The sequence below is a fragment of the Garra rufa genome, chromosome 13 (genome assembly GCF_049309525.1).
Source record: "Garra rufa chromosome 13, GarRuf1.0, whole genome shotgun sequence".
Taxonomy (NCBI): domain Eukaryota; kingdom Metazoa; phylum Chordata; class Actinopteri; order Cypriniformes; family Cyprinidae; genus Garra; species Garra rufa.
The window spans coordinates 22468404-22492143 of NC_133373.1; the positions used below are offsets into that span (position 1 = coordinate 22468404).

General features: G+C 36.7%; 1 protein-coding gene across 2 annotated transcripts; it reads left to right on the top strand.

Annotated features, from left to right (window-relative positions):
- The first annotated feature begins 7619 nt into the window (after nt 1-7619).
- On the top strand, nt 7620-21732 carry pcmt (protein-L-isoaspartate (D-aspartate) O-methyltransferase). 2 transcript variants are annotated; one of them, XM_073853208.1, is made up of 8 exons: nt 7620-7854; nt 11083-11187; nt 11535-11566; nt 11656-11760; nt 14909-15029; nt 15423-15508; nt 15898-16067; nt 19870-21732. In XM_073853208.1, exons 1-8 carry the CDS (start codon nt 7689-7691, stop codon nt 19880-19882), a joined length of 798 nt encoding a protein of 265 aa, XP_073709309.1. In that variant the 5' UTR covers nt 7620-7688; the 3' UTR covers nt 19883-21732. The 2 variants fall into 2 exon arrangements, with proteins under 2 accessions (XP_073709309.1, XP_073709310.1); XM_073853209.1 differs by having other exon boundaries at nt 7622-7854; nt 15898-16115.
- Nucleotides 21733-23740: the final 2008 nt, after the last annotated feature.

Here is a 23740-nt window from a genome sequence, read left to right on the forward strand (position 1 = left end):
AACTTTCTATAATAGATAGCCCATATTTCTCAAATCTGTGAGGCACAAGCTGAGTTTCGGCGCCCTCCAGTTCACATGCAATGCAACTGATCGTGTCGGCGCCTTATTACATTGTCTGCTATATATTTGCTTGTTATTTATTAAACACAGGCAATTGGTTGATAAAACATCAAAATTAAGATACAATTCATACAAAACGAAAATCTTTTAAAAAAGAGACTACAAAACAAAACTTAATGAAGTGGTCAAAATGTTTTACCCATGTCTCCAGACATATTGCACATCTCATGATGTATCATATCTTTCTCATGCTGCATGCTCACTGCATGCTCACTTTCATAATCAACATTGATTAAATTAAAAAAACATAATGATGTCACATATTTTCCAACCCAGCCCTATTTTGTCAAAAGAAATGTTCTTGATTACAAGAAAAATACAGATTTTTTCTTGTTGTGGTTTATTTTGTCTTTCCTTTATACAGATTTAAATAGTTTCGTTTTCGAAGTAGGCTACTCTAAATTATGTCAGTGATTCTCCGATGTTAAATATGATCAAGAATTATTTTATTTCGATCTACAGTGTAATAAAAGTTGAGAAAAAGATTAGCCTATAGCCCTAAATATATATATATATACACTACAAGCGAACTCCTTTTTTCTTAACTTTTAACTTTTTCTAAAAAATTATAAAGAATATTAAATCAACTTAATAGGCTAGGTTAACGAATTTTCTTATACAAACATAACGAATGCACTTCAAAACGAAGTTTTCAAATAATATTATTTTACATATTAATAGTTGTTTTAAACGAATTTATAGTGCTTTACATTTATTAAGTAATGTTTAATTTCGTTCGTTTAGCTCTCTGGAAATGTAAAGAAAAATACCCTTTGAATTCGTTTTCAATCCCTGGTTTTAAACAAGCATATATTTGAGATAATTTATATATTATTGCTTGAATAAACGTTTAAAAATAGTGCTAGAAATTGTATAATTAAGGAAATTAAACAGACCTAGGCATTTGAAAAGACATGTGTCTAATAATTCCAAAAAGAAAGAGAAGCATTGGACATAATCAAAATATTTATTAGGAAAACCATTTTCTTAAGAATTAAGGTGCTGCATGTGTTTATCCAGTCTAATCGTCTCTAACCCGTCTTTCCCAACAAAAATCCCACCCCCTCTCAGAAAATACATAAAACTAACATTACTGAGCTATATACGTTTAAAAGTAGCCTATAAAATGGTACAATGGCATTGCTCAGTTAAGCGTGTTGGGAATCGGGCATTTTGTTCCGCCTCAGCTTTATTCAACAGTTAATAACGCTTAACATTCAAAAGTTAAATAGGTCTGTGTATTTCAAAGAAAATTGTGTCTAGTACAATATGAATTACAAAGGGTTAATTGGCATCTTTATTTCAAACGACCCGACCGACCGCGACCCGAATAACATTAGAAATATTTTTGGATGACTCGTAACCGCGGGTAACCGCAGCCTCCCGCTCATTTTGGATCAACCCGCGCATCACTGGTGGGGAAGGGAGACTGGAGAGAGGGCCGCACAGGAGATCACCTTTTCTCCGCTAATTTGGTCTAGGCCTATATTACCTTTATATTGCTTTTGTATATCAACATGCTTTAGACATATTTTATTTGTTATTTATACTAGTAGCCTGTCGTGATGATTTTTCACGACCCAGATTTTTTGGTGCCCCCCGCAGCCCAGGAATGATGCTTATGATACCTAATGGAGATTCCAAAGCACTCTTCTTTGGTCAGAACCACGGAGAGCGATCGCGAAGTCCGTCCTATGCACCGAAACTTTTTTACAATGCAACAAAATATTTAAAGAGCAAGCTATTAAAATGTATATTATGTATAGTCACAGATAATTTAACAGTATATTAGTCAGTAATTTTTATTAGGTTAAACAGTGATTAGATAACGTTTTTAATTTAACGTTCACAATTGGTCTGGCCCATCCAAACTGGTGTCCCTGCGCCGTGCCGTGCCTGGTTCGCACTTAAGTATAAAAAAAAAAAAAAATTGTCTGGCCAATCCGAGGCCCCTGAACACGTGAGGCCCCTAGGCTGCAGCCTATGTAAGCCTGTGCGTTAATCCGCGCCAGGTTGTAATAGTCTCTTAAAACAGGTTTACATGTATGCAAGTTCAAAAAACACTTTAGTTTTCTCAAAAATTAGATTTAATTTTACCCCGTTTCTAAATGATTCGTAAACGACTCGTGTGAAGCAGTTCGAAGAATCAGTCTCTCTAAACCCCTCCTTTCAGTGAGCCCTCACTGCTGTGATTGGTCAGATGGTGCAGTCCTTTTGGATTGGTCTACCGCTTCAGCGCAAAACGAAACGCCCATTGGCATAACTGAATGACAGCTGTGGAGACCTGTTAATGCATAGAAAAGATAGCCTCGATTTTACCCTATCAATTCGAGCCGGAGTCTGACGATGAAACGGTTGAAGAAGTGGCACATCGACAAGAAACTGTTTTGCAAGCACGACTGGAGCAGGACGTTTCTCAGTGGGTGTCATATTATAACTGTAGAAAGTGCTTGCAATTTGCTTTTGTAAGCGAACCGGGCACACCTCTACGTTGTGAACTTCAACACTGTAACGTACAACCCATAACACTGCGTTAAGCCATCGTTTATCATTATCATTACTTAAACTAATAAGGCAGACAGACAGTCAAGCTGCATCAATCACAATTTTTAGACTACACTCACAGCTGAAAAACAGAACTACAGAAACGCAAGTTAGCCGCTTACCAAGACATGTGCGGGGTTGTTACACACCATAACGTACACAAAGACGTATTTTGAACGATCGCTAGAAAATACAATCATCAATTATTAATCATACTTACAGGTAGAAGTTCAGAGGAGCAAGCCGGTCCAAATAAACTGGGCACTGATCCATTTTTTAAAACCAAGCGTTTGGTGAATCTCGCGTTGTAACGTTACTCCCCAAGATTGGAAAAACAGTCATCAGTAAAATGAGGCGAACACAACACAAGATTGGCATTGGACTGCTGAGGTGTTGAAAAAATTAATGTTAACCACTCATTCTTGGTAGTTTCATCTTTCGGAAGGGCATATAAAACAAATACACTCTCACAGCGCAGGGCGTCTTCTTGACATGATGTAACGTTAATCCACGTGAAAATGGTAGGCCTACTGTTTGTGGGCGGGCAAGTTGTTCGCGAAATTGAACGTGGGCGGACATTACGCAAATGTGTAGCTCGTGACGTGTGGCCGTTACAGAAAAAAGATTCGAATTGCTGACGACTCGTTTAGGCGAATGTGAGCCGACTCTTTTTTTTGTTAGACAAAAACTTCATTTATAGTGCACTGTCCGCGTCACAACTTTGCAGATAGTTTATGTTCACATACAGCTACATGACACACTACATGAAATATCATATTTGAAAAGGCATAATAGGGGCACTTTAAAAAACAAGTCTGATCCCAAACTTTTGAGCGGTAGTGTATACACACACACACACACACACACACACACACACACACACACACACACACACACACACACAGAGACATTTATGTATGACTATGGCAAGCCATTTTAGCTTTTAGTGTTACTCGTCGTAATTGCATTTTTACTTGTAATAATTCAATTAGAGAGCTCTCTAATTCAATTCTTACTAGTAACAATTATAATTAGAGAGCTCTCTAATTTAGTTAGAGAGCTCTGCAATTGTATTTTTACTAGTAAGTTCTGAATTAAAGAGCTCTCTAATTTAGTTCTTACTAGTAACAATTGAATTACAGAGTTCTGCAATTACATTCTTACTAGTAAGAATTCATTTAGAGAGCTCTACAACTCAATTTAGAGAGCTCTTTAATGCAATTCTTACTAGTAAGAATTGAATCAGAGAGCTCTCTAACTGAATTAGAGAGCTCTGCAATTGTAATCTTACTAGTAATAATTTAATTAGTTCCTACTAGTAACAATGCACATTAGAGAGCTCTCTAATTCAGTTCTTACTAGTAAAAATGCAATTACAGAGCTCTCTAATTCAATTCTTACTAGTAAGAAATCCAGTTACAGAGCTCTAAAACGCATATTCATTAGATGCAAAACAGATTCGCGATTACACGCATTTCCCTTTCTAAATCCCGCCTGCGGTGATGCACTTCAAAATAAAAGCCCCTTAATTTTTCTTATGCATTTTCATTGTGTTAGAATGACCATAAAAGTGATATGACAGCTTGGATATGTTTTGTTTTTGAAAAATAATATTTATTCACTAGATTAATTTTCATATTTATAGTTCTGAAATACTTAAAAGCAAAGAAGACACAAAAATGTTCGCTCTAAAAAAGTTAATGTCGGTCAAAATGTCTGGTATGATGAAGTTTACCAGACAAAATTTCATATCATTTTGGTGTTTATTATGCACTGTAACATGCGTGCAAATTTTTGAGCTACATATATAGGCTAATAGGCTAGTTGACACTAGTTGATAAAATGTGTTGTTATTATTATTATTATTATTTTGGTCAAACATTGGGAAAGAAATAAATTTGCGATATATTGTTTAATCGATAAGCACTGAGGAGATATATTTTGCTGAGTATGCGATTGTCCTGAAATCATGGCTGGTTTTGTCCTGTCTAACCGCCAGTAGGTGGGAGCCCAACCCTGTCGTAAATGAAAGATTAATTTAAAACAGATTCATAAAATGTATGAACGTACTATGCGCGCCCAGTTTTCCCGCCTGGCAATTGAAGCTACATAACGCCGTGTTGCATGCTGGGGCGCTGCCATTCCAGGAGGATCCATTACCCACCCCTCTCCAAAGAGTATACTCTTTGCCCTCTCTGCTGTAAATGTTTATCCATTTAAGAGATTGGTGGCGGTAAATCATTTAAAGATCCGTAAAACAAGAAGAAGAAACCGGCTTACTTTTTTTTTTAAGTAAAATATTCCCGTTCTTCATCGTTTCGCTTGCTATTTTATTGCTTCACATGATAATTAGATTTTTTTTTTCACTTCAAGTTTTGTAGAATATGGTGTAAATAGCGTGAAAACAGTGCCGCGCGGTGGACTCACACAAATAAAAGTGTGTTCAACAAGCTGTTAGAAGTTCATCCATTTCTTTGTTGGAAGTGTTGCAATGATGGAGTGTTATTGTTGTCATTGTGATTTTTTTTTCCCATGGCCACAGAGACTCAGAGATTGTGGGTCACAGCAGGCAGACAGACACAATTTTTGTTTATATATTTATTTCAACAAATGTCATCCAAAATAAAAACCCTGGGAGCTTGTTAACAGTTTAGTAGCATTTTAAAATGCTGTTTTAATGTACCAAGATGTTAAAAGACACGCAGAGCCCAGAATATTAACTCCACGAGTTTAACTAACACCTGAAACGTTTTACTCCCTTTAGAAAATAATCATCATAAAGAAACGCTTAGCATGACTTATACGTTCAGACAGACCGTTATATTTAAAGGTCATATTTTAGGCTTAACATGGAATGCTTTATTAGTAAGGCGTGTACAGAATGTGCACTGCATTGTTCAGTTTTCTCTCAGAACGAGGATCTAAGTTACTATTGCACTTCTCGATGACGCATAAATCACATACAACGATTAAATTTTTTCACATTCATGACAGAACATCAAAATACTGTCCTAAATTCAATAGCGGAAAGGCAGCGCGATCTTCCCGGTATGGCGAATAAACAAAACAGTCCCAGAATTCAACGCGGCGTGAAGTCAGCTTCACATTCTCAGCCAAATGAATATGCATGAGGTGTAATTACCATAATTAGGTGGTTTTGAATAGAGAGCTCTACAATGCAATTCTTACTAGTAAGAATCGCTATTGTAGAACTCTACAATTACATTTTTACTAGTAAGAATGCAATTACACAGCTCTACAACTGCATTCTTACTAATAAGAAATACAGTTAGAGAGCTCTCTAATACAATTCTTACTAGTAACAGCTGAATTAGAGAGCTCTGTAATTGCATTCGTACTAGTAAAAATTCGGTTAGAGAGCTCTACAATTCAAATTTTACTAGTAAGAATTAAAGTAAGAGAGCTCTTTAATGCAATTTGTACTAGTAACAATTGAATTAGAGAGCTCTGCAATCGCATTCTTACTAGTGACAATTGGGATAGAGAGCTCTACAATTGAATTCTTACTAGTAATAATTACAATTAGAGAGCTCTTTAATGCAATTATTACTAGTAACAACTGAATTAGAGAGCTCTTTAATTCAGTTAAAGAGCTCTCTAATTCAGTCTTTACTAGTAAGAATTCTAATTAGAGAGCTCTCTAATTCAATTGTTACTAGTAAGAACTGATTTAGAGAGCTCTTTAATTTAATTACAGAGCTCTGCAATTAAACATATCTTTAATGTGTTTTTTAGTAAAAATTGAATTATAGATCTCTGTAATTGCATTTTTACTAGTAATAATTAAATTAGAGAGCTCTCTATTCAGAATTGTTACTAGTAAAAATGTAATTGAAGAGCTCTCTAATTGGAATTATTACTAGTAAAAATTGATTTAGAGAGCTATTTAATTTGAATTGTTACTAGTAAAAATTGATTTAGAGAGCTCTCTAACTGGAATTCTTACTAGTAAAAATTCAGTTGTAGAGCTCTGTAATTAAAAATAAATGGAAGTCAATGGAGACATATGACTAGTTAAAAATAATTTGTAGAGCTCTCTAATTACAATTGTTACTAGTAATAATTGAATTACAGAGCTCTCTAATATGCATTGTTACTAGTAAAAATGTAATTATCGAGCTCTCTAATTGAATTATTACTAATAAAAATGCAATTACGACGAGTAACACTTAGAATATTTTAAGCTAAAACGGCTTGCCATATATGACTAGAGATGTAATTATAGGAAAGTGTGTATTTTTCATATGCATATTTGTCTTTCCCACTTTTCAGCATTTTCACAATATGTATTGTTTTAAAGCAGCATCACAGAAAATTAATGAAATTCATCTTTAAAACCAGAAAACAAAAATGAAATGCTAGTTTCTCTGCACGGTGCATCATAAAATAATTTTTACATTAATATTATTTACCTTTTATTAGGTAAATATCAACAAAGTCAGGGTATTTTTTTTTATTGCAGAAGGAGAAATAGGCAAAATAATAACAAGATGAACGTACAAATAATAACAATACAACTTATAAACAAAGAAAAAAAAAACATAGCACACATTTAACACATTTTAACAAATAAAGATCTTACAAAACGCCAGGGTAAATATTTTAGTCTTCGACTTCTTCTAGTAACGTATTAAATTACGCCAGACTTCTGCGTCATGTTTAGTGATGCAATTTAAAACCTTTTGTTTGCTTGCTACACTGCCTTTATTTTCTTTTATGTGAATAGCTCAACTTAATCATAATTAAAACACTTATTTCTTTTCACTGCTGGTTTTAGCAATGCACCTCGTTCAGGATTAAGAAAACGTGCCAAAACGGTCACCCTAATAATGCCTTACGTCACGCGATAACGCGCTTGTGCTTTCCTCCTGTTGGCGGCGCGCAGCACAGCGACTGTACTACCAGAATTCCCAAACCCGAAAATGTGCACAAATATGATCCAATGTGAAAACATCGTAGAGAATGAGTGACGCAGCAGTGAATTGATAAGCGTGTTGCAGGACATGTCTAGTGACGTATCCGTGCTGGAAGTGGTAACGGTCGTCGGAAGGGCGGTGTGCGCAGGCGCGGCGCTGACAGCCGCACTCTACCTGATCCGCAGAGTGTGTTTAATAATGGCCTGGAAATCCGGAGGAGCGAGCCATGCAGAGCTCGTCAACAACCTCCGCAGTGAGTTTTGCCCGGTTTGCATGATTAAAAGAGCAAAGTCAGTCATACTTACTGTAGAGCTTAGTAACGGGGGTTTGTTTACGTCGTCTTAGTGAAGGAAAGTGCGCGTCTGGGAGCTAGCATTGCGTTACAGCTGAGGGGGAAAGTGCGCTGATGCGTGTTTGGATGGCATGACTCCATCTCGGCGTTGTTCATGCGTGTGATATCATTTCAGACAGGCACATGGTGGCTGCTGTTTAAAACTTACAATGCGCTTCATGGCTCTTCATTTTTGTTAGCTAGCTGCTAGCGTAATGTTAGTGTAATATGCGACTCTCAAACCACCTGAAAATAATCAGCTTTGTTTAAACAATTGCTTAACTGTCTATATCATGTTTGATTTAGGTTTATGTTTTGTATTGCTTTGACTGAACAAACATGTGGTTTTGTTCACATCGATGACACAGCAGCACCTGTGTTAGCATTTACGTACTGAGTCCAGTGTATATACTCGTTCCTGCAGGTATATACAATTTGTGTAAAATAAAAAATAAGACACATTTTTCCTAAGCGCCAGGTTGTTAATATTTTTAAAGTGTGTAGTTATTTAATGATCGAATATGCAATTTTATTTGGATTTGTTCAGTGGGCGTGGCACACCACATGCTGCCAGTGTCATTGTATGATGACGTCACTCTGGACTTTATGCATCTGCAGTTTAGTACTTTGAGCCTTGATATTATTAATGCTGCGTACGCATTGAAGTCGATGTCTATCTATGTAATATAGATTTTCCCTCAGATCAAATGTGACCCTGGACCACAAAACCAGTCATAAGGTTAAATTTTACAAAACTGAGATATATACATCATATGACAGCTCAATAAATAAGCTTTCTATTGATGTATGGTTTGTTAGGATAGGGCAATATTTGGCCGAGATACATCTATTTGAAGATCTGGAATCTAAGGGTGCAAAAAAAATCAAAATACTGAGAAAATCACCTTTAAAGTTCTCCAAATTAAGTTCTTAACAATGCATATTACTAATCAAAAATTACATTTTGATAGGTTTACAGTAGGAATTTTACAAAAAAATCTTAATGTAACATGATCTTTACTTAATTTCCTAATGATTTTTGATATAAAAGAAAAATCAATAATTTTGACCCATACAATGTATTTTTGGCTATTGCTACAAATATACCCCAGCGACTAAAGACTGGTTTTGTGGTCCAGGGTCACAAATATGTTTACTATTGTTTAATAATTTTTATTACTAACTAATCTAACAGTTGACTATTGGCCAGAGAGACTAATAATACTCGTCTGGCATGTAACCCATCCTCCTGAACTCCTGGCTTTATTCAGAGGTCAAGTGGTCAGTGTGCTATATTTAGTGGTGCTTGCTAAGACTAAGTATCACTGTTACTGTTCCTGCTCCTTAGGGTTAGGGATTTGAACAAACTGCTCATTTAAACTTGTCACTTGTCCTAACAAATGGAAGTCAGTTGTTTCTCTCACCATTGTGTGCTGGAGTATGTTTAACTCTTGGTTGTACCATGCAGTTTGTGCTTAGTCACTTTGGGCTACAGAAGTAATTAAGTGTTTGTTTAGTCTACTTGCATATATTTTTTCAACTACATGAGATTCATTTTCTAAATACCCCACATAATTAGGCATATATCAGACCTCCAAAAAATCATATGTTCCCACATCAGGCATCAACGTCCTTTTATTATTTACAGTTTTTGTTTTTCAGATTGAGACACCTTTTTTCAACCCCGTAACAGACAAAGTGGGATTTTACACAGAACTTGTTATAAAACAAACATCTACCTTCTGCTCATGTGTCCCTGATAACAATGTAATGATAGCAAATGTAACATGTTATCATATTTTTTGTTTTACATTTTTACAGGACTGAAGCTAAAAACACACTAATTGTGTTTCTTTGGTCTCTTTATTTTTATAAAAAAAATATATTTTTAATTTAGAAGTTTAACTAAAACCACAATTCTATTGTTTTAGTCCTTGACATGTCAGATAGTGATCAACAAAAAGTGCTTTTATTAATTGTCTTCCCTATATTTTTTCAAAAATATTAATGTGACGGGGTTGAAGTCTGTAACACGTTTGAAGGGATACATTGCCTTCAGTTTTAATTTTTGGTTTTGTTTCTGTCTCATATTTTTCTTTTTTGGGGGGGTCAACATATCTGCATGCCCAACACTGTCTTTCTGCTGCAAATGTGGGTGCAATTTCTGATCTAGGATGCTTGACAAAGTTAAAGTGATCAAATTACATCAAAAATCTATTTATAACAAAAATATGAGTTTTGTAAGTAAGTGAGTCATGATTTTGGTAAGTATATATTTGTTGAAACCATGACTCTTTTATTTATTTTTTTTCATTAAAAATTATGTATAAGTCAAGTAAAGTTTACAACCCCGTAACAATGAGAAATACATATATTTGTGACAGGGTTGAGGTTTATCACTCAAAGTTGCCACTGCTCCTCATGTAGTTAGGAGAGTAGACATATGGCAGCAATAAAACAAGTACATTTGTATATACTTATGGATTAAAATAAAATGTTGAAAAATAAAAAAAAATTCTTAATTTTATGTGACGGGGTTGAGTTGTTAAGCTTGACAGTAACCTCCCTGATAATAATATGCCTCAAAAATATGAATAAAACGTATTCTACTAACCATTTTCTGCACCACTATTAAAGAGACTTGAATGATCTCATTTCTGGTAAATAATGTCACACTCACACATGTGTAGAGTTTAAATTATTATGGGTGTAGAATGGTTAGTGTGACAGGGTTGAGTTCAGACTGAGGGACATAACTTTAAAGCCTGTTTTTTATTAAATATCTTGCAGGGTTTTTTTTTTTTTTTTTTTTTTAGAAAGGAACACAAATGTCTAAAATCACAGACCAATGCACATTTTGTTGTTTTTCTAAGTATAAACTCAGTAAAGTGCCTCAGGGACATGACAAAATGCTTGGTTTGAGATAGACATAAGACATTATTTTATGCAAAGAAATATTAAAATGCAATAATTATTTTCATTTATTTTAATCGGCATACCAAAATTTTGTGAAAAGCTTTGAACAATTAATTTTGATTAACCACCACTTTAGAAACTCTGGAGGGCTGAAATATTACAGAATCCCAGGAATGACCCTTATAGTATGTATATTGCAGTGGTATTAACTGAATGTTTGTGTTTTGTGCCCAGAAAATGGGATCATTAAATCAGACCGCGTGTATGAAGTTATGTTGGCCACAGACCGTGCCCACTTCTCCAGATGTAATCCATACATGGACTCGCCACAATCTATAGGTAAGCTCCAGAGTTATTTTGTTGTCACAAATTTGTCATCTATAGCTATTTTGCTCCCATTATAGTGTCCGATGTGGCCAAAGCTTAGTGAGACAAAATTCCTGGTTTCTGTTTTTACTGCTCTGCAGAAATACTCCAACCACATTATTTTCCCTGTCTGTCTAATATAACAAGATTTTATTAATTTATTGAAATAGTCTCAAACTGACATTCAGAGGTACAAACAAAGCAAAGTGATGTTTTCTGCTTTCAATGTAGATGCAGTGTTAGACAAAATGCAGAACTCTGGTGATTCTGTTGATGTGTTTTCTCTTTGGGATGAAGGTGTTTTTTGTAATTTTGTGCAGGTTACCAAGCAACAATCAGTGCACCACACATGGTAAGTTAAACTGCTTTAGCACCATTTGTAGTAGCAGCTATTGGCCTGTTTGCAGTAGGCGCTGATGAACGCTCATTTGTGTGCTGTAGCACGCGTATGCTCTAGAGCTCCTCCATGATCACCTGTATGAAGGAGCAAAGGCTTTGGATGTGGGATCAGGCTCTGGAATCCTGTCCGTCTGCTTCGCCAGAATGGTGAGTCCCTTTGCTGCCGATCGCAAATTAAATGTAGAGCAATGGCGTTCAAACATTTATGACACTGTTTAACTGTTCTAATGTACAAAGGTGTGTGTTATGGTGGAGCAAACCTGCAAAAATAAATGAACATATGAGGAGGCCTAAAATGTTTCAGTTTTCAGAGAATTTGAAAAAGCTTAGACTAGTCTTAAAAAATTTGTCATCTTAATTAATTTTCTTTTTTTTTCTTTTTTTTTTAAAGGATTACTCCACTTCCGAAACAAAACGTTCCTAAAAATTTGCCATCCCCCATGCCATCCAAGATGTTTATGACTTTCTTCAGTCGCGAAGAAATTAAATTTTTTGAGGAATACATTACAGGATTTTTCTCCATATAGTGGACCTCAATGGTGCTCAATGGATTGAAGGTTAAAAATGCAGTTTCAGAGCAGCTTGAAAGGGCTCTACATGATCCCAGCCAAGGAATAAGGGTCTCATATAGTGAAAAGTTTAGTTATTTTCTAAAAGAATTTACAATTTATATACTTTTTAACCACAAATGCTCGTCTTGTCTAGCTCTGAATGCATATGGTAGATGTGCACTCCAGTTCAAGACAGTTAGGGTACCGACCCAGTGTTTACAAAATTAACTTACAAGGAGGGTCAAACACCCTTTTACAAAAAAAGGTAAAACAGTGATGCACTGTAGGGCGATTTTGAAGTTGAAGACGCACAGAGTATGTATGCACCTCAGAGCTAGACAGGACGTGCATTTGTGGTTTAGACGTGTATAAATATTAATTTTTTTAAAGAAAATGACCCATCGTTTCACTAGATAAAACCCTTATTCCTCAGCTGGGATCGTTTAGAGCCCTTTGAAGCTGCATTGAAACTGCATGTTTAACCTTCAATCTGTTGAGCACCATTGAAGTCCACAATATGGAGAAAAATTCTGGAATATTTTCCTGAAAAAAAAAAAAACGATAAAAAAAATAACCGATTGTTTCACTATATAAGACCCTTTCTCATTGGCTGGGATTGTAAAGAGCCCTTTTAAGATGCATTTAGACTGCATTTTGGAAGTTCAAACTCGCGGGCATCATAGAAGTCCACTATATGAAGAGAAATCCTGAAATGTTTTCTTCAAAAAATGTAATTCCTTTGCGACTGAAGAAAGAAAGACATGAATATCTTGGATGACACAGGAGTGAGTAAATTATTAGGAAATTTTAATTCTGAAAGTGGAGTAATCCTTTAAGACTAGTTATAACTTTTCAAAGTCACTTTCATGAAGTCTAATTTGATTCCAAAAAAAAAGGAAGATTGATTGGTTAGTAAGACAAGTATGACACTTGTCTTACTTCTATTTGGTCAAATTATACTTAAATGGGTATTTCTTTTTTTTTTTTTTTTGTTGTTGTTTTCTTTTTTGATTTCCTTAAAAAAAACATTTGATGATTAATTCCTGTAATTATATATTGTTGGGTTCTTTATTCTTTTATTTATTTAGTCCAGGAAATTTTAGTTTTTTTATTCATATTTTTCTTTTTACTACATTTGATTATTTCTAGAAATAAATTCATACAAATTCTGGTATGTAGTTCTGGTACACCACAAGAGGTACTACCTGGAAGACTACACACCTGAAGAGACTTCGGTACTTTCTTGGCTTTATTATAATAGTTTTACAGGCAATATGCAAATAATTTTTTAGACACTCATTGCACATTCTTTGCAGTGAGGTCAGGGTTGGGGGTGGCTAAAAAAAAACTCAATGTACACACCATAAATAAGCACAAAAGTGCACGTGCTCACAAAGGGAGCACTCCGTTGTGACACCAGCTGCTAGTATACGCCTAAAATGATTGTTAAAGGAGAACTCCGCTGTGATATTGACCTAAAGTGTATTGAATCATGATACCGAGTGTGAACGTACCTTGCATATTTCATCTCGGTTTGTGTCCAGCTGTCCGAAATCTGGGGTCAGTTAGCCGATGCTCACAACAGGTTGTCAATGAAAGTCAATCGGGCATCGAAGGAGCCATGTAAATAAATCACTGTTTTACGCCATTTACGAGGCACAAAGTAGCTCCGCACTTCATCGGTAGACTTCCTAGGGCCCTGACATTTAAAACGAGACATTGAGAACTCAGAAAAAGCACCGGTAGTTTATTTACAAGAAGATTTATACAGACAGTACCTGGGAAAGAAAATCCGGTAGCCGCCATCCTGAACTTAGTCACGATAAATCGAGTGTCGAGCACCAATGAATTTATCAGGTTATCAACGTATCAGGTTGTAGTTTCCTTCGTGCTCGACACTCGACTTATCGTGACTACATTTAAGATGGCGGCGACTGCTCTGTTCCTGGTGGAAGATGTCTGTATAAATCTTCTTGTAAATAAACTACCGGTGCTTTTTCTGAGTTCTCAATGTCTCGTTTTAAATGTCAGGGCCCTAGGAAGTCTACCGATGAAGTGTGGAGCTACTTTGTGCCTCGTAAATGGCGTAAAACAGTGATTTATTTACATGGCTTTTCCGATGCCCTGTTCACTCTCATAGACAGCCTGTTGTGAGCATCGGCTAACTGACCCCAGATTTCGGACAGCTGGACACAAACCGAGATGAAATATGCAAGGTACGTTCACACTCGGTATCATGATTCAATACACTTTAGGTCAATATCACACCGGAGTTCTCCTTTAATGCTTTAAAGAAAGTTACAGTCACTGTTGCTGAAACCACAGCCTTTGACAACCTAATCTCTGTGGATTTACTCCATTTAGCAAATGCTTAAAGCTTGTACCTTTCTGTCTGTCCACTTGTCGGAATGCCTCTCCATATTTGGCGGAGTAAAATTAGCCCAATCCTTTGAGTAACAGCTACAACAGGTCCGTTTACATATGGAAGCTGATGACTCTTTTTTTTTTTTTTTTTTTTTTTTTTTCTTCTTTGGTTTGTTCAGCATATGCATCCAACCAATTACAGTCTACAGGACCACCAAGTTTCTGAGTAGTTTCTGAAATGGGTAGTAGTTCCTGCAGTGGGAAAATAAATTTAAGTTAATATAGGGCTCATTCATTCACTTCTGCCGGTTTGGACCTCCATAGCTTGACGGTAGTTTGTTGTGTGTGCATTACAGTGGATGTCTTGTGGTGTTTTGTAGGTTGGGCCGAAGGGGAAGGTGATTGGCATTGATCATATAAAGGAGCTTGTGGAGGATTCTGTAGCTAATGTAAAGAAAGATGACCCTAGTTTGATCTCTTCAGGGAGAATCAAACTCATTGGTTGGTCTACTTACCCTTCTTTGGTCTCTCGCAGTTGTTTGTGACTGTTATACATTTTGTGTTTTATAATGTACTGTATGCCTTTTTTTAAGTATGGAGGAAAATTTTAATTCTAGCTGATATTGAATGGCCAACAGTCAGGACTATTTATATATATTTACATTACATTTTTTCAAATGTTATCGCATTTAAATCCATTTCTCAGATGTTTCAGTCATTGCAGGAGATATTTTAACAAGTACACAGATTTCCTGTAGAACCAGTTATGTGTTATTGTTTTAATGTTGTGACATTATCGTACAATTTTACATTCAGAGACAGGCGGTACACTAGAACAGAACAGCTCTATGGGCAAAGCTGTGTTATTCTGTAATGCTGTCTGTATGTGTGCAGTTGGAGATGGAAGAATGGGCTATTTAGAAGAAGCACCTTATGACGCCATTCATGTCGGAGCCGCAGCTCCCACAGTGCCACAAGCAGTATGTTTCCTTTTAATCTCAAATACACTTTACATTGGTCTGTGGTCTGTTAGGACAATATTTGGCTGAGATACAACTATTGGAAAATCTGGAATCTGAGGGTGCAAAAAAATCTAAATATTGAGGAAATCACTTTTAAAGTTGTCCAAATTAAGTTCTTAGCAATGCATATTACTAATCAAAAATTAAGTATTGATATATTTACAGTAGGAAACTTACAAAATATCGTCATGGAACATGATCTTTACTTAATATCCTAGTGATTTTTGGGATAAAAGATCATTTTGACCCATACAATGTATTTTTGGCTATTGCTACAAATATACCCGTGCTACTTAAGACTGGTTTTATGGTCCAGGATCACATATGTGTGTGTGTTTGTGTTGTAGTTGCTGGACCAGCTAAAGCCAGGTGGGCGTCTGATTCTGCCAGTGGGGCCAGCAGGAGGGAACCAGATGCTGGAGCAGTATGACAAATTGGAGGATGGCAGTACCAAAATGAAGCCACTGATGGGCGTGATTTACGTGCCTTTAACAGACAAAGACAAGCAGTGGTCAAGGTGGAAGTGACTTCCTGTCCTCTGTCCCCTCTCTCTTCTAGGGCACAGGTGAAACGGTGTGGTCCGGACAGCAGACAGAGGCTGCATTTGCCGCTTGTCATCTTTTTTGCTGCTCCATACCATGATGAATGGCTGCACAGTTTTGTTTTTGTTTTGTTTTTTAACTGTAACCCACCAGCCTGGTTTGACCAAAAAAAAAACATAATGTTTTAAATTTCTGGTTTGCCATTAACTGCTGGAATGGGCTTGAGGTTGTTTTTTTTTTTTTCTCCCCTCTAAAATGCTTTCTGAATGATGAAACATGAAAGCATGAAGACATCAAAACATGTTTAGACTTGGCATTATGGCTTTGTTCACACTGGCAGCCCAAATCTGATTTTTAAGGCAGATCAGATTCAAATCCACCAAAACTGAAAGATGAAATCTTTTGTTAATTTAGGTATATATGACATTACTTAAAGAGCAGGTCATATGGTTTTTTAAAGTGTCTGAATATGTCCCCTACAACAGGTTTAATTGCATCTTAGGTCATAAAACATTGTAATTTTCTCAGAATATGCATAGTCATTTGTCAATGATTTCGACTCTCTTCCATAAGCCTACTCTGCTCTGATTGGTTAGGTGGCCAAGCCTGTTGTGATTGGCACAGAGAGGAGTACTTGAGTAAGTTAGAAAGCACTAATATCTGTGTTGCCAAGTCCGTGGTTGTTTTTAATGTCTGAGGGTTGAAGCGACCCCAATAACGTCATATTTATCCCCTGGAATGTGAATTTACCAGGGGAACCACGACAAAAAGTTTGTATTTTACACCCTGGAACGTGACTTTTAACAGGGGACCCACCTCGAAATGCGATTGGGCTAGTTTTGTAGCTATTGGGCGGGTTTTGTTGTGAAAACCTGGCAACCCTGAGCAGCCTGTACATAAAACTAATATAGCGCTTCAATCCGTTCTTAGAATAATGACGTAAAAACGTTTTGTTTTACACTTATGCAAGTAAATCATGCCCACAGCTAAAGTTTAGCTGCTAAACTGTAAACACATAAAACAATAATGGTGGATGTTAGCTGAGTGCTAACGTGACTAACTGATGAAACAAAACTGTTTGTAAACCAAAATATGTCTTAGTTAGATTCTTTATTATTAAATGTAATTAGAATGACTGTAAATTAATCAACACGTTCTTAGGAAATAGTGTGTTCACACTGAATTATTAGAACTATTTTAGTAAGAAAATACTGTGGTTTACCTGGAAACTTACAACTGCACTAGGTATACATCACATATTAGCACAAAAAATAGATATTTTGAGCACTCGCTTGAAAATGTGCACATAATGTATCAGTCGTACTTGCAGATTGATGCTTGTTTTTCCAAATAAACAAGATTAGAAGCCGAAGAAGATAAAAGCCAAGATTAGAGAAGCAGTCCTCTGTAAAATGACAAGCACACAACAAAATGTTCGAATTGCATTGCTGTGGTATCCTGGAAAAATGAATTTTAACCATTGATTCTTCACATTGTCATCTTTCAATGACAACAAAACAAACTTGCTTTCACATCGCAGAACACAGCGTCTTCTCGGCATGACGTAAACACACTAAATAGCATAAGTGTTTGTGGGAAGGTCAGACTGTTCGTATTTCATGGCAGGCGATGATTCAGACAATATCTTTATCATGCACTTTTGTAACAACTTTGCAGACTGTTTACTTTGAAGGATAGCTACGTTACAAACTGCAAAAACTATATTTTCTGAAAACCCATATGACCTGCTTTTTAAACCTCAATGAGAGGAGCTCAGAAAGCCTCTGAAAATACATTTTCTATTAAATTGATTACAATTTGTGTTATATCATTTGCGAGACTAGTAATTGCCCCCAGCATAATTGCACAGCTAATTTATCCTTTGAATTTCCACCGTCGGACAGCTGCCACTGTGACATGTATTTAATGTCATATGCAGTGAGTGCTGAGCATTAGTGTGTAGATGTGAATGTTTAAGATGCTGCATTAAATGCATCCAAACTGACAGTTTCTACTGTCCATTTTTTTTTTTTGTAGAAGAAAGTCTTTTGGCATTGTGTTGACGCCTACATTGTTACTACAGCAACCAATGTAGATACACCAGATATCAAGACCACTGTCTGAATCCTGTTTCATAAGTGGCAAAGTGCAGACCATCAGCTTTTAAAGGCAAAATATATAAGATTTTTTGATTAAAATATCTAAAAACTACTAGAACAGTGTTATATATTTTGCTGACTTGTGTACTTTATCCCAAATGTTTCGAAGAATGTTTAAATCCAGAGGAATAAGCAATTTTGTGTCATTGCCAATGATGTCTTACACCCTTGATTTCCCGGTTTTATTTTGTAGAAAACATGGAAACCCCAAAGGTCGCTTTAATATGCTATGCATTTTATAAGGCGGGTGACGAACACACGAGTAGTATTACAACAGAACTTTCCACACACATTTAAATGTATCTAGTACAATAAAACAGCGCTGCTTTTTCCTACATACGCATGACCGAAAGAAGCAGAAGCGGTCAACTGTGGCATAATAAAAGCTCCGCTGCTTTTGAACTGTGTATCGTGTTCGTCTTTAAAGAAGAAGTTCACTTCCAGAACAAAAATTTACAGATAATGTATTTAACCCCTTGTCATCCAAGATGTTCATGTCTTTCTTTCTTCAGTCATAAAGAAATTGTTTTTTGAGAAAAACATTTCAGGATTTTTCTCCATATAGTGGACTTCTATGGTGCCCCGGAGTTTAAACTTCCAAAATGCAGTTTAAATGCGGCTTTAAGGGCTCTACATGATTCCAGCCAAGGAAGAAAGGTCTTATCTAGTGAAAAGATTGGTTATTTCCTAAAGAAATTGACTATATACTTTTTAACCTCAAACGCTCATCTTGTCTTGCTCTGCCTGAACATTTTTTTCCGGTTCAAGACAGGGTATGTCGAAAAACTCCTGTCTTATTTTCTCCCTTCAAAAATAATTTCAAAAACATCCTACATCGCTGCAGAAGTAACACCCTTAACAAAAAAAGGTAAAACAGTGATGTAGGACGATTTTGAAGTTGAAGGAGAAAATGAGATGGGAGTTTTTCGACATACCCGGAAAAAAAGTTCAGGCAGAGTGTTTGTGGTTAAAAAGTATATAAATTGTAATTTAAAAAAATAAAAAATAACCGATCATTTCGCTAGATAAGACCCTTCTTCCTCAGCTGGGATCATTTACAACCGCATTTGGGATCATTTGAAGCCGGATTTAAACTGCATTTTGGAAGTTCAAACTCGGGGCACCATTGAAGTCCACTATATGGAGAAACATCCTGGAAAAAACAATTTCTTTACGACTGAAGAAGAAAAGAAATGAAAATCTTGGATGAAAGAAGTGAACTTCTTTAATACATTAGCTTATCCATGGATATGTTGTTTGTCTTGCCGATTCCCGGATTGCATCGGCATAAATGGGGATAAAGACAACAACTCCTATGATTCCACACTCAATCATGAAGCCTTTGTTTCTTTCTTTGTTTTGAATATGCGCCCTCCAGTGGCGAAAACTTATATATTGTGCCTTTAAGACTGAATTTGAAAGACAAAATTGCATGCCATTTGAACACAGCCCATATTTCACATTAATACCTTTAGGATTGTTGAAACTAATTGTTGCATGTGTTGTTCTTATACTGTATGCACATGTCAGTTGTGAAATTTTGTATAATAACATCTTGCTGTTGTGTATCTTTGATGTTCACAGTAACCTTTTGTTTCTCTGTTGTTGTTTTTTATAGGGATGAACTTTGAAAGGATGATCCGGCAATACTCATCGCACCACATGCGCACACACACACACACACACACACACACAAACACAAACACACACATCCAAATGGACTTCACTGAGGAGAGCTTGTATAAATGCTCTATTTCCATACCTGTGACAGTCTGACGGCCGTGAAAGATGGATGTACTGATCAGATTATTTTATTTAAAAAGGAAAAAAGCGGAATAGGGCTTTGTGCTGAGATTTTCATGCCTGCAGTTTGAGAATTGTGTGAATGCATTTTTTTTTTTGGATGCGCAGGTGCATATTTCTTGTGATGACTTCAGTATTACAGTCAATTGGATTGTTCATGCATCTCAGCGTAATGTAAACAGAACACGGCGGTCGGCCTTTGTGCTGAATCCAGCCTGTGATTAAAACATAATTCACTGCTACATAACGTGTAGGGATGTTTTTGCTCTACAAATCCGTGTTAATAGTAATGGCTTGTGTTTTCAGCTGAAGCATGTGATGCCTAGGCCGAATAAACCACTTTACATTTAATAATTCCATCAGTACCACAGTAAGGCACAACAGACCATGTGTTACATTGATTTTACCACGGTTATGGGATGTTCTTTGGTCTGACGCAAAGCAAACATGTTTAACCGTGATAAAATCAGTGTAACAAATGGCTCAATATGTGATAATGTACAGTCAGCTGGTCATTATAGCAAACACTAAGTAGAACTGTTATTTCTGGATGCTTACCAACCAAATAAATGGACATGAATTGTTGAAAAGGTGAAACTATTTTAATATGTGAGAAGAAAGAGTGCAGAATAATATGAGTAATTGTTTATATGGGTGTTATTACAAAAGTCCACAGAATGCTGCCATTAACCAATCACAATCAGGTATTCCAGACAACAGAGTCTAATAATTGCTTTTAGAGCTGCAGCAATGGCAGTATGAGGAAAGACTCCAGTGTTCAATAAATAACTACAATTATTAATATCATTAAATGTAATAATAAAAACATTTCTCCTGGCAAGCACTAATTAGCTAAAACTTTAGGCTGTTTACAGTTGCTAAGCAATGCAGCAACATTAATATAGATTGGCTGATGGCTACGGGTGTGTGTTTATAGGCGGTTTGCAACGGGTATTTTACAAAGCGTATCCAATCGGACTCTACAGTCTGAGCTATAGTTTACACGTTGTATAAATTGAAATTTTAGAAATCAACTCCAGAATACTAAGACTGTTGTGATGATTTAGTCATGTTGCTCCAACCCATTAATATTTTCTTTGTTCTGTGAAACACAAAAGATGCTTTTCCACATGATGAAATTGCACTAAATTTGTAATCATCACCTTTAGATTTGATGTTGTTGACCCCAAACAACAAGCTTGAGAATTGGGAGCTACTGTATGGCGAAAGGGAAGATTAAATCTTCAGACTTGGATTGGAGCACATGGATGTTTTCTGTTCTTTGAGCTTGGCAGCAAAAACCATCGTCTACTTTATATGGAAAACAGAATCTTGGACATTTTGCTTATTTCACAGAAGAAAGAAAATCCAAGTTTGGAATGATATGAGCAGAGTTGGGTCACAAGTTCAGAGCACAAGTGTAGCAATATTACTGCTCACTATGAAATGTGTTTCACATCACTGCAGAGCTCAACATAACAAGCTTGTCTATATTATCTTAACGTGCAGCAAGTAAAGGCCCACTCAGATCTACACTTGCATACACAGCATTGAGCTAAACCTTCAGTGGTCATTTTGATTGTAAGCGGTTTTCAATGCCAATTCTCTGTGCATGTTTGTGTGTTACCTGCACGCACAAACGTGGCTTTTGACAAATAAACTCACTGCTAAGCAATGATCTGTTCATTCACTGGTCTATTCTTTCACACTATTTCACAGTCTTAACTATAGGAAAGTAGAATTTTGATGATAACATAAAATCGACCACAAAATGCTTCTCTGTCAATCTCCTATATTTGTTAGGCCATAGTAGTCGGATCACAAGCTAGTCAATGTAAACATTGTATTGTAGTGTAATATTAAGATGTCAAGAACTGTGCTGGGTTGCGCTTTCATTTAAAGGGGTCATCGGCTGCCCATTTTCCACAAGTTGATATGATTCTTTAGGGTCTTAATGAGAAGTCTGTAACATACTTTGATTCAAATTTCTCAATGGTAGTGTAAAAAACACTCTTTTTACCTTGTTAAAATCAGCCCTTTTTAGAGCAATCTATTCTGTTGCATGTTCCTTTAAATGCTAATTAGCTCTGCTTGCCCCACCTCTCTCTGCCTGGGATGATGAGCCGTAATGTTTACTTTAGCCGCATTTAGCCCCGTTTAGCGGCGAAATTTGCTAACAAGCACATTATTAAAGGGGTTTGGACTACAGCGTTTGTTTTCCGCATGCAATGATGTCACAACGCGGTATCCCGCCTACAGAAATTCAATTCGTTAGCGGGTTGGGGATTCGCCTAACTTTAGCGTGTATTATGGACAGCCACTTCTGGGATGCTTCAGCGAGCCGCAGGTCGTCTCAGCTTTAACTAAAGAATCCGTGAACTGCTCTGGAATCCGTGCTGGAGCGGCGCCATTGATGTGCGGTATAGAGGTTTCAAACACGCAGAGTCGCGGCTGATGTAAACACCAACACTGACTAGTGATCATCCGTGTACGCGTTGAAGCCGTGCCGTAGACGTGCAGTGTGTGGTAGGAGATTTATTCATCATACAGTGTAGATAGCTTCACTAGCCTTATGGTTTCGGGCATGCAAATAATAAATACATTAGCACAATAATGATAATATCACGTATCGGTGATCTCGCAGGCTGACGATAGGACCAACAATACTGTAGCGTTTTATTAGCTAACCTTTCATGCATCCTAGGTGTATACAACTTCCTTCTTTCAGACGAATGCAATCGGAGTTACATTAAAAATAACCCTAGCTCTCCCAAGCTTTAGAACTAAACGGTATAGACGAGTGTTTCTCTCCATCAGTCCAAAACAAGTCGATCCATAATAAAAAAAGTGCCTCACATGGCTCCGGGGCGGTCAGTAAAAGCCTCCTTTAGCGATCCGATGTGTTTTTGTAAGAAAAATATCCACATTTAAAACGTAAGAATGACTTTAATCTAGTTTGCTGCTTTGGGAAGGGGCGCAGCAGGGCGGAACGCGGTCTACGCTGTTTGCCAATCGCAACGCAGTGGGACTTTTGGTTTTTTGGAAGGTGGAACCCGGAACTAATCGAGCCGTTTGTGCCAGCCTGGGGAGAAAGCTATTGTAATAATGTAAATTATGTGAAAAATAATGCGTTTTTCGAACCACCAAGCATGACAGCATGTTCAAGCACACCCCCAAAACAAAATAAAGACTTTGTAAAATAGCATAATAGGACCCCTTTAAGAAAGGCCATTTGCAAAGATGCATAAAAAAAACCTTATACTCACTTCTGCTGTAGGTGAAGCTGCTTCACGAAAGATTTGCACAAACATAGACGCATATGTAGATCGGGATCTGCGCTTTCCTTTCAAAAACGAAAGTAATGTTAATTCTCTGCATCTTTAGCGGCTCAGATGTCATGAGTAAATGACTACTGCTATGTTCATTATTACATCCAACAACAGAGCACCTTAATCGCTCAATCAGAGACATTCTTGTCTTCCCCTGCACCTGAGTTGACACAATGGTGATCGGAGTTGGACTGTTTCAGCTCGGTGAGGGCGGGTCTAAGGTAAGGCACTCATATCAATCAACTATCCTGGGAGCGGCCTTTTCAAGAAGCCCAGAATGACCTGATTTTAACAAGGGGATATTATCCACTGGGTGGATTTTTATCATTGTAGGGTGGTTGTGTACACAAATTGCCA